Genomic DNA, 11,677 nt, shown 5'->3' with positions numbered 1-11,677 from the left:
GACTCCAGCTTCGATTCTCTTTGAAAGTACAGGTCGAGCACTATGCCTAAATTCGTTGGATGAAAACTGATCTATGATATATGTTTTAAGTTTAGATCTGAAGTGGGTGGGGAAAGTCTCTGTTTTGGATCTGGTTTATATTGGTGTAAAAAAATTAAAGTTGAAAGGTGCTCCAAGATGCATGAAAACAGAAAGAAAGAAAGAAAGAAAGAAAGAAAGAAAGAAAGAAAGAAAGAAAGAAAGAAAGAAAGAAAGAAAGAAAGAAAGAGCCAACACAACCGCAAAATTAAATAATTAACCATGTAACTATCCACGTGGGAAAAGGATATATTTTCCATCGACAGAAATTAAATTTGAAGCGCATCAACACATTTTGAAAGTGCTGAGGTTCCATGGAAGAATTAGCCGCCTGTTTGAAATTAACACTAATTTAGCTCCTACATCAACAACCCCTTTATAGACAGCACATCACTCTGTCACTAAACGTGTTTGATAGCTCCAGGGTCCGAGAGAGAAAGAGGGAGAGTGCACGGTACCTACGCACGAAGAAAGATCTTAGTTCTTTGTTAAATTAAAAGGCAAAAGAAAAAAAAGCTTCTCGGCCATATTTTTGTCAAGTATATAATGTATTGTAAGGAAAGTTGGCTTTCGCGTCACTGCATAATTGAAGTGCATCATTTATATTATGAGGTGGATAACAAGGAAGAAAGACCCCAGAGTTAATCTTTTGTTTTCAAAATCTTGTATGTGCGTTCGCTTAAAACTTTTTACGAGATCATGTGAGAGGGACTCAAAGGCAATAAATCTAGATTAAGAATCCCGAGGGATTTTTAGACTGATGCTATAGACTATAAACAGTGCATAGCAAAGCAGACTATTCATCTGGTATTATACATACCTAAATTGTCATCCCTAAAGCTAATGTGATCAATTACATTTTTTTTTTATCGTTCAAAAGACACAGTAAATCTGGGCGCATTTATGACTACCTCTGTAGACTCCCGATGTCGCAGTTCAACCAAAGAACTATTTAATAGAGACCCACATTATACAGAGCGTCTGTCCCCAAATGCAGAAGACAGAAGATAGACTCGCTCTGGATACTCGCCTGAGTATATGAATATATGTGCAGAAATAAATAAGGAGTATGGACAGTTGGTTGCCATTTTCTGCAACTCGCCAAAAGAATAAGCCGTGGCTGTACCAGACCTATGGAAGACACACACATCTAGGGAATGATTCCTTTCCTGGACTGGAATTGATATTGACGCCTCGTTTAGGCTTTGCAGGTTGTTAGCTTTTTAAAGCGACAACAACTGAAAAACTGCGGTTTCCCCCCATCCATAAGATGTAATAAGCCCTGTGAAATTACAGGACAGTGCCTGTTTAACAGGACTTTCTCCTTTACACTAAAATATACCTAGATTTTTTAACGTTAGAATTCTGCCTAGAACGAAGGATTTGTGCATTTGTCCTTTAACTTCTTTCAAGTGGCAAAGAAAGATAGTGCCCTGCTGAAGTGTCAACCTCTGGGCAGCTTTTGATTTCCTGCATAGTCGTGGCGTTACTTCTTTTGTCCCAGACCTGCCGTTCACTCACGCCAGATATTTATCTGCTCCTGGCAAGCAGACCGCAGGCAGTGGCAGCCAGGCTAAACGCGCGACAGAATGGGCAGAGCTCTGCAGCCTGGAAGTAGCATACCAGCCTGTCTTCCCTTCCAGCCTGGAGTCTCCTCCTTGGAGTTTGAAATTTAGGCTCTGTCCGGAGAGGCATTCCTCCACTCTTCTTATCAGCCGCTACCCACCTTCGAAACAAAAATTGATTAGTCTCAGCTTTTTCCCAACCGAGATCCGATACTTTTCTCAGGATCAAACGATTCTGAAAGGGGCTGGGGGGGGGGGGGCGGAGAGAGAGAAAATAACACACACACAACCAAACCCCAAACCCCAACAACAACAGAGAGAGAAGGTGGAGTTTAAAAGACTTCTAATCTTCAGACAGAGGGCCCCTGGATCACACATGGGCGTCCTCCATTCCGCAAACAAACAAAAATTAATGTTTAAATAAAGCCCATTTATAAAGGGGGAAAAAGGCAAGACTGATTTATGTTCGATTTTCCTTCCGTGTAGTTAGAAGGCGTGGCTCCATTTGCGATTGTACATCTGTTCCCTTCACGTGACGTTTTCCTAAAAGCTCCAACATCTGGTCAAAATAAACCTCTTTCAGGTACCTGCTTAACTTTTCACATGTCAAAAGCCCTCCACCTCTGAAGCTCCCCTTTCCTCCACGGCTGCTTTGTGCGCTGCTTTCCCCCACAATGCAAAAAATAAAATAAAATAAAAAAAATAAAATAAAATAAATCCTAGCCCTAAAATATTAAAGTGCCAATACTTTCGCTCCCCCCCCCGCTTTGACCCCCCAAAATTCCAACTTTTGCTTGGATTACCAAAGGTAACATCTCACACCATCCCAGTGCAATCCTTGTGCGTTGGTTTCTGCTCTGGACCAAATAACGGAATTCGAAACAAAACACACCCCTGCAATTCTGGCGTATGCTAATATCTTCCCTGCACTCTTCCTTATAGGAAACACTCCGCAGGCCAGGTGTTGATAGCTTAATCGGCTAAATCCGAAAGCGAGACACTTTTATTCTGCTATTAATGATAATGTTTTCGACTTGTTTTGCAACGAGATGGTTTGGGAATGAAACTCAACCCCAGTCTCTTGTAGGTGTTCTCAAAGAGCGCGAGTTCAACTGATTCAGTTCCTTTAAGTTTCAGATCACATTATAAAAGTCATTACCGACGTGTTGGTTACTATATACGACAAAGCGATGGAAATAAAAACGGTATAATCCTAGCAAGGAGGGCATTAGACACAGGCAGGGCAGGGTCTCACTGCAGTTTTCCCACTGGGCTGTTCCAAACTATTTTACTATTTCTTTTGGGTTTTTAAAACGTGTGTTACTATTTGTAGCTCTTTATTATTCCTACTTTTTAAACGTGTGCAAAGTCTTCCAGAATTCTTATCACTTGGCCCTTTTAAATGGTAGACTCTTAAAAACAGGGCAAGGGGGGGAATTTGTGCAAGTGATTTTAACCTGCTCCACCTTCAAGTGACCTGCCAAATGCTCTTTCTTATTTTATAGACATCTGGGAATTCCATACATGCCTTAAACTCCAATTACACACCTTCTTCAAAGGACACGTGCTTTGATTTGCTAAGAACATTAAGCGGACTGAAGTCTAAAGAAACTGGTGCAGAAGTTAATGTAAAATGCACCCTGTGCAATGTTTACTGCGGGCAGATTGTGTGTTGTTCAGCAAATAAAACAAGTTCTGGCGCGAGCTAAATGTGTGCGCCTTCTTTGCTCTTAGCCACATGCATCCCATGGCAGTTGATTCGGATCATTTCCCCCCGACTTCCAAAAGATACTAATTTATGGCAAAGCCCGCTTTTCACAAGGGGTCTGCTCCCAGCTTGCAGGGATGCAGGTGAAGTGACTGATCGTGTGAACAAGGGCACACAGGACTCTGAAGAATGGCCCCAAAGTCGCTTCCGCCTCTGTTTCCTTACAGTTCTCTTTCGATACATTCTGAGGGTTCAGGGACCGATCCTGCTCCCCATAGACGCTCTTTGACGGCAAAGGGACCAGGATCCTTCCCCATCTCTTACAATCTTTTATCCTGTATCTATTGGTCTCCTTTTAACGAGAGCTTGTCGCAGCTGCAGCATCGGTTGCTAACTGCGGTTCCCATGTGGGAGGGATCGGCACTGTATTTACCCGCCAGGTCCTCCCTATCCACACGCAGGGGCAGTGCTGTTTACCCACACCGCAAGTGAACCCCTTTTCTCTACTGAATTTTGTTTGGATTTCCGTCACATTTGTTCCCCCACACGTTTGTTTGTTTTTCTTAAAATTACAGATGCAGGGAAAACCGCCTGATATCATGAGAGCGGGACAAACGCTCACTTTGAAGGATTCCTGGGCAGGACTTCAAGTGAAATCATATGCCTGAGAAGAATTTGATACTGGACTAGAGAAAATCGCTAGTTCTGAGCTTGCCAAACCGTGGAATGTGCAAAATGCTCCACTCTCTTGCACAAGGCCGAGGGTAGCGTCCTAAGAATCTCCATGGAATAAACTGAACCTCAAAATTGCAAAGCCGTGAGGTTGTTGCGTGGGGCAGAGAGATACCAGCTATACATCTGGGCCTGAATCCTGGAACCTTTCCTCGCTCTATTAGCCTACAGGCGTGAGTAAAAGTTCCAGGATCCGGCCCCTTGTTCCCTGGCTTTCCTTGTAACAGGCATTGGGTTTGTTAGCCTGCACAACTATCCATGGATTGCCAACAGAACACGTTTAGTGTGTTCATAGCTAGGGTAACAAAACATGGGAACATTCTGCACGGGAACCTCATCTATGCTACATTTTGTTCTGGAAATAAACTGTCCAGCTTTGTGCCTTGCAAAAAGAATCAATCAGAAATCATAACTTTCAAAGACAGAGTCAGTTTTTGATTGCAGCAGTGCTTAACATTCCCAGAAGAGGAATTCATGTTTTTCTTCAGTAAGGCTGAATCTGAGTTAATAGCTCTTGACTCAAGTGTAGGGGGCCACACAGTAACAAAGTACCAAACGGGAAAGGTCACGTTTGTAGTTTTAAATCAGGATCATCTCCTGTTATTTTTTTTAAATAAAGATAACGATTGATACTAGACAAATAAAACAGACCCCTTTTGTAATGGGAACAATAAAAATATTGGGTATATGGTATTTGCCACCTTTTTATAGTGATCACTGCAAAATACAGATTAAATTTCCTCCTAGGAAAGATACAAGGCAAGTAAGGATAGTATATGCAGTAATTAAAAATGTTGGAAGTGACTTGATCCCCCGCCCCTCCTCAGCGTATTGCAAGTTGCTGGAAAGAGTTGATGTAGATTGGGCCAAATTCTGCATTCACTTATGATGGTGTCAATCAGGACAAACGACGTCCAACTCAGCTGATTTAGTCTGGATTTTTCACCAGTAAAATGGGAGCAGAATTTGCTCTTCCCCCCTCCTCCCCCATGTTATTATCCACTGGTCTGCTTTTTTATATTTAGTAATAAAATAATCTGTTCGGTAAATTCCCCTTTCCTTCAAAATTACCCAGCAGTTAGTTACCTATTTCTCTCTTTTGCAAATTTAGGACAAATTATTCTTTAGCATTTGTCATGATACTGAACACATTTTCTGGTGAGCCTTCCCCTCTCTAAGAGAAAACCAGCAAAAGGTACAAGACATTCCTCTTTTCACCATCTCTTTACGTAAGCAAAGGTAGCAGAGATAAGCATTACCTTCTCCTTGATGGTGGGCTCTCATCATTGCTGGAGCTTTTCAAGAAATCTGAATATCAAGCGATCAGACCTTGATGGAGAGAGTCAGAAATCCACTTGTAGGACCACCAAAAATAGCGAATCCCTCTCTAGCACACACACACAAATTTCACCCTTCTGTCCGATGCTTAGTGCTGGGACCACCACAACCCAAATCCAATTTTCAAAGTCCTCGCTAATCCTTTAATATAAACAAACGCTGCAGGCTTTCTACTGTAAACATTGCGCGCTGGTCTAAAATATGCACGATATTAAATTCATAATACTGTTATGTCAGCAATATATGGTAATATGTGGATATGGAAACAAAAACAGTCAGGCAATAAAGTAAACTCAACCTGGGCTAAGCAAACATGACTTGTTTTGAGTAAACACACCATCTTATTTACCCTAGACATTGACTGAATCTGTTCAGCAAAAGGAACTTATAGTTTGCAACCCACACGCCTTTTGTGAGTTACTACGATTTGATCTAGAGTCTTATTTAGGAGCTAAGCAGTGACCGCCCACTTTCCTGTTAGTATGAGCATATTGATCACAACCTGTAATTTACAAAATAAAATAAACGAAGCATTGCTTGTCAGTTTTGTGGTTTGCTTTAAATAAAAACAACAGCTATAGCTAGCTGTGTATATTAATCTGTGGAATACAATACAAATACAATGGTACCGATGACTATACTAGAGAGACTGGCTGTTTTTAGTATTTTAAATAGCTGCCCCTTCCACAATTACTTTGATCATTGAAGCCCGAAGATATTTACAATTGCAGTTTTACCCTACATTAGATTTTAAACCATAAAAGCGGAGAAAAATAGAGACAAAAATGCTTCCTAAATGGCGAAGCCCTCCTGTTTATAGTTAGAAAAGGAAACCAGCGTGAGGTTATTGTATCCCACCCCTTTTTACAACCAAAAATAAGGCTTGTAAGCCTTGCAATTCAAATATTAAAACAACACCTTCTTCATAAAACCCAAATATCCATTTGGTTTCTTATTCCAGCCTCTCTTTGCCTTCGCCTTGTCTGTTTATGGGCCTCTTTAAAACGGATGCGCTCTCTGTCCTCGACTCTTTTTTAGCTAAATCAATACAATTTGCTGTGCACAGAGCGATGGCAGGGGGCATATGCCATCTTTCTGGCTTACATGTCGGAGGCAAATGGTCTGGAAAAAGAATGCCATTACTTTAGATCGGTGGCTAAAACAATTCCGTTCTTCACTTATTGTAACATTATTTGGAGTTCTGATTAAAATAAAAAGACACAGAGAATTTCCGACCCCAAAGTCCAATGAGCACTAAAGTAGAATAATAAAGCTGTCTCTATAAATAACTTCCCGGTGTCTGCCAGTAGCTAGTTTATTTGCGTTTTTCGCCCCCTTTGTTTATATTAGTGCCCCCTCTCTCTTGGGTGTCTTTACAGCTCTACAAGCAGGTATTTATCTCCAGCTTCAGCCCAGCGTTTTCATATAGACCAAACTTTAAGGTTCTTAAAATTTCAATCATATTTATTTATTGCAGAAAAATAATATACAATGATATTTACAAAACAACCATAAAAATATGAATGCATTTAGACACCGGATCTATTTGCATTTTAACATGGGTCATCAATAAATAAATAAAATGTTTATTTTTTTTCTCAGAGGAAAAAATAATAATAAAAAGTAGGAACCGGGTAGGTTTGTGTATAACAGTTTGAGCCCAGTTTGTTTTCCCCCTAAAAAGTGTTCGTCTCTAACGTTTGTTTTGTTTTTCATTATGACCATTCAAGAACGGCGAAAGTCCACAATAATGTATTTTCCTTTTCTCAATGGATCATAGGCCCGACCTCTTGGGAATGCATGCATGCAAAAAAAAAAAATTAAATTCCAACATTCTTCGTCAAAATTAAAAAAAAACCCAAACCACTGTTCAGACTTCTATCAGAATGCAGAGAGGTGTGGATTGTGCAGATGCCTATCTGGGTGGTCACTGTCCAAGCACCCTTGCCTCTTTCTTTCTTTAAGTGCTCCCCACGCCCTGCTTTGAATTTGGATATAGCTCTTCTAATTTCCAAGAAAATCCTTGGCATATTTTTTTTTTATTTTTTAAAAAAATGGTATCCAACTTCAGAGTCTCTAGACTGTCCATTTTCTCCTTCTTTGGAAACAATGTCATCTGCAAAAACCCAGAGAGGGGGAGGAAAGGTTTGTTACTGATTCTTTTTATTAAAAAAAAAAATGTATGCAGAAGGGGAAAGAGAGCGAGTGAGCTGTGCTGTTTTGCATGCGACACAACTGCCCGTGATCCACCACAGCAAAACAATCAGGAGGAATTAAAGCACCCGGCGGTGGGGGTGGGGTAGGGGGGACCATAGCAGGGGGGAAAGGAATTGGGAAACGCACACTGGGAAGTGTACCAGAGACACCGATTCCTCTGTTTAAAAAGCGAATTTACAATGAAGGTTTGGTGGACGAATAATCTCTCTCTCTCTCACACACACACACACAGAGCAAGGACAGGAAACCATCCGAACCCCCACCTTCGCTCATGCAACGTTGGCCGAAGCGACCGCGTCCCCCCCCCCTCCCCGCCCCCCGCACGGGAAGCCGTCTGTATGTTACACCCGCCCACGCCTTGCAAATGTACCGAGTGGTTCTGGTGCCCGGCTCGAGCCCTCTCCCAGGGGCCTGGCCGGGGGGCGCTTGGCTGGGCACTGGCTGAACAGCAGGCCCCTTCCAGACGTCTCCCGCTGGGCACCCAGCAAGCGGAGCCCTCTCCGCTCACTAGCGTTGGGCTCCCTCGGTGCAGGCCCAAGCCCTGATATTTCCCAGCTCTGCCCCACGGCTCCATCCCCCCACGCTCTCCGCCCCCCCCCCCCGCCCCCCCACCTCCCAGCCCCACGCGCGCAGGGATGGGCTCGCCCCCGTGCCGCGTCCTCCCTTACCTAGGTCTCCTTCCCTGGGGGTGCGGGTGGGGGCCCCTCCCTGCTAGTGGGATGCGGACATGGACCAGGCGCCCTCCATCCTCCACACGGAGAAGGCGTAGCTGAGCCGCTCGTGGGCCACATAGCTGCAGCTGGCCATCTTGGAGTCCAGCTCGTCGCTCTGTAAGACCTGGTAGAGGAAGTCGATGTACCTGGCCGCCAGCTTGAGGGTCTGGATCTTGCTGAGCTTGTCCGAGGGCAGGGTGGGGATGATCTTCCGCAGGGCGGCGAAGGCTTCGTTCAGGGACTGGGTGCGCTGGCGCTCCCGCACGTTGGCCATGACCCGCTGGGTCTGCAGCTCCTCGTAGGACTGGGGGCTGCCTCCGCCGCTGCTGCTACCGCCGCCTCCCCCGGCGCCGGACTTCTTGCCTCGCTTGCCTTGGGCCGGGCTGCACGGCTCGTCCCCGGCTCCGACGGCCGCCCCTGTGCTGCGCCGGCTGGATCTCCGCTTGCGCCCCCCTCGCTTGCCGCTGGGCTGCTGCTGCCGGTCGGGCTCCTCTTCGCTGTTGCTCAGGCTGTCGTCGGCCGGGGAGACTGGAGAGCTCGATTCGTCCTGCTGCATCATCTCTGGGGGGGGACACACGACGCGGGCCCGGAGGGGGGCAGGGAGAAGAGGGGGGCACCTAACCCGCCAGCTCCCCCTGGATCGCGGCTTGCGGGCCTGCGAGGAGGAGGAGGAGAGGGAGGAGGACCTCAGTTCGGGGGGTGGGGGGATGGCATCAGGATCCAGGAGAAAAAAAAAACCCACCACAACCCACCCCTCCCGATCCCTCCTTGGAGCCCCTTCGAGGTGTCTGGGATTGGGAGAAAGTTGCAGACTTGGAGGCTCTTATAGCTCCTGCTGGCGGAAAGTTTGGGGCAGCGGCGGTGTCATCGGCCTGACGTGGAGAGGAGGGACTTTGCTGAGCTTTATAGGGACGTTTCCGCTCCCCCCCTCCCCCAATTATGTTTCCAAACCATTCACAAGAGATCTACCCCCCTCCCTCGTCCATCCCTCCCGCTCGGGCTCTTCCCGTTTACACGACCGCTTGGGGGGGGGGGGGGGAGGGCTTTGCCACTGCGCCCTGAGCCCCGTTAATAATTGGGAGCACGGCCCTTATTGTTCGGGCTGCACAGGGCGGGTTGTCCCAGCTGGGGCAGTCTGCCCCTCTCCCAAGTTCCCCGTGCGATGGGCAACGGCTTGCAGAACTAAGGGAGGGAGAAGAAATTAACAAGAAGACGCAGTGTGCGGTGCTGGTACACACACCGCTCGCTCCCATCACCTCTGCTGTATGGGCTGCATTTCCGGGGGAGCCAAGGGTTTCTTGGGCGGTCTGTCCTATTGGGGTGATGTAATCTGCAAGGGGGAAGCCTTCTTCTATGTAAATATGGAGAAATGCTGATAGTAGCTCATTTCACGCATATCCTGGAGTTCTTCTTCTGACTTGGAAACCCCCTACCCCCCACATATTTGACATAGTACTGACAATCCAACACTTCGCATACAGAGGGAAGTAAGTGAGGAGACTGTGTTGTATAACTCCTCACTGCTGAGATTTCATTACTGGTGATCAGGCAGTAAGTTTTCCCTCACCCAGATGTGTTTTGGAGGGGGGGGGAGGGGGAACATAGCGCCAATCTGTTTTACATTTGGTTTTTTAGGTTTGCATACACCGCTCTTGGTCCTCCCCTCCCAGTTCCCTACCAGAAAAGGGCAGGTGCTGTGCATTTTTCACAACATCTCAGCTGCAAACCGTAGAAAGCCTGAGTTCGAAGGCGAGGAGTTGCAATGCGGCCAGTCAATATTTTAGATCACGGTATCTGGAGAGCGCAAGGCTTTAATGCAGGGTTTACACAACACTTTGTTAGCTCTCGCTTCTCAACCTTTTGAGTGTCTGTCTGGGTACCTTGTCGAAAGCCAAAGCACGGGACAGTACAGTTATAGTCCCGAATTTACATTGCTCTGTTCCCCGCACGTACTGGGTTAGAAGAAGAAAAGAAAGATGAAATATACAGACTGAAGGAATCCAGAATATTAATACGGCTGTTCTAAACAGGAAAGATGGATGGGGGAAAATCCCAAGAAAGGGGGAAAGCTCACACTTTTGAAGACAACGGTGACTTGTTTTATTAATGACTTAATTTAGTTTTATCCCCCCCCCGTCTCAGACTGTTTACTATGAAGAAACACAGAGAGCCTCAGCAGATCCCCAAATGGTGTAAATTGTCATAGTCCCTTTGACTTCAGTGGAGCTGGGGCAATTGACCCCAGCTGAGGATCTGCTCCTGGGTGTGTTGAGGCCGTTTGCGATGGAAGCTTTCATTGATAAAAATCGGAATCCCATGCCCTGATTTCTTTATGCATGGCTTGAATCTTCATCGTTGGCATGCATACTAGATACTATTCTAGCTGGCGTTTCGAAATAACTGTGCAAACTGGCTACTTCGTTGTTGTTTTATTATAGTTACGAACAATGAGGTTGGTCTCCTGGTTGCATTTCCCCCACTGATTTAAACAAAAAATTGCTCGATCCTTTATCGATGGGGTGTGAAAAGCAGATGGGTTACTCACTGAGAAGCGATAAAGGCGCCACCCAGCTCCAAGAGCTGCCCCGCACACATTGGCAAGGTGCAGGTGCAAAGCGCTAGTTGTCATAATGCCATTGGCTTTGCGCGTGTGTCACTCTACAGTGACCAATAGGCCTTTCCCCTTTGACATTGTCACCCTCCCTTAGAATGAGGGCTTGCCTGGGTGGCACCATTTTATCATTTGTTCCCAAAGGAAGATCTGCCCAACTTCTAGATTAGAAGTAATCTAGTACTTCTGCTTTGATGGCAGCTGGCAATGCAAGCGTAACCTTTGCTAGGATGACAATAACATCTTTCTTTCTTTCTTTCTTTCTTTCTTTCTTTCTTTCTTTCTTTCTTTCTTTCTTTCTTTCTTTCTTTCTTTCTTTCACTATGATGCAGGCAGTAAAACTGCAAAATGCGTGGTATCGGAGGGCAAAATGTAACCTAAATATTATCTAGCCAGGAAAAAATGGTGAAGGAAGGTGGTGGGGAGGGGCAGAGAGTCCACAGTAAGCTAGTCAAAGAGTAAAAGGCTTTAGCCTAAAAGGATACAATCAAAACAGCCTTGCCTGCGGAATCGCTGATCCCCGGGGCGTGGTTGTAAGAGAAGTGGCACCCTTCCTTCACCGGAGCACTGAACTTCGAGCGCGCTTCGTAGCGCGTGGCGGTGGTGGATGGGGCGGGAGAGTCTAGTCTGCGTGTTACTGGTTAATCGAAAGGACACGGTGAGAGGAAAATCCATGCGAGGAGCCTAAAGAAACGTTCTTTCTTTCCCACCTCAA

General features: G+C 45.7%; 1 protein-coding gene across 2 annotated transcripts; it reads right to left on the bottom strand.

Annotated features, from left to right (window-relative positions):
• Window positions 1-1,752: 1,752 nt before the first annotated feature.
• Window positions 1,753-9,130, bottom strand: TWIST1 (twist family bHLH transcription factor 1). 2 transcript variants are annotated; one of them, XM_073329547.2, is made up of 2 exons: window positions 8,307-9,130; window positions 1,753-1,804 (listed from the first exon to the last, which is right to left on the bottom strand). In XM_073329547.2, the coding sequence occupies exon 1, from the start codon at window positions 8,908-8,910 to the stop codon at window positions 8,350-8,352; it is 561 nt and encodes a 186-aa protein (XP_073185648.1). In that variant the 5' UTR covers window positions 8,911-9,130; the 3' UTR covers window positions 1,753-1,804; window positions 8,307-8,349. The 2 variants fall into 2 exon arrangements, with proteins under 2 accessions (XP_073185648.1, XP_073185647.1); XM_073329546.2 differs by lacking the exon at window positions 1,753-1,804 and adding an exon at window positions 6,961-7,537.
• Window positions 9,131-11,677: the final 2,547 nt, after the last annotated feature.

Source organism: Lepidochelys kempii, chromosome 2 (genome assembly GCF_965140285.1).
Source record: "Lepidochelys kempii isolate rLepKem1 chromosome 2, rLepKem1.hap1, whole genome shotgun sequence".
Taxonomy (NCBI): domain Eukaryota; kingdom Metazoa; phylum Chordata; order Testudines; family Cheloniidae; genus Lepidochelys; species Lepidochelys kempii.
This window is presented reverse-complemented; position numbering and strand designations above follow the sequence as displayed.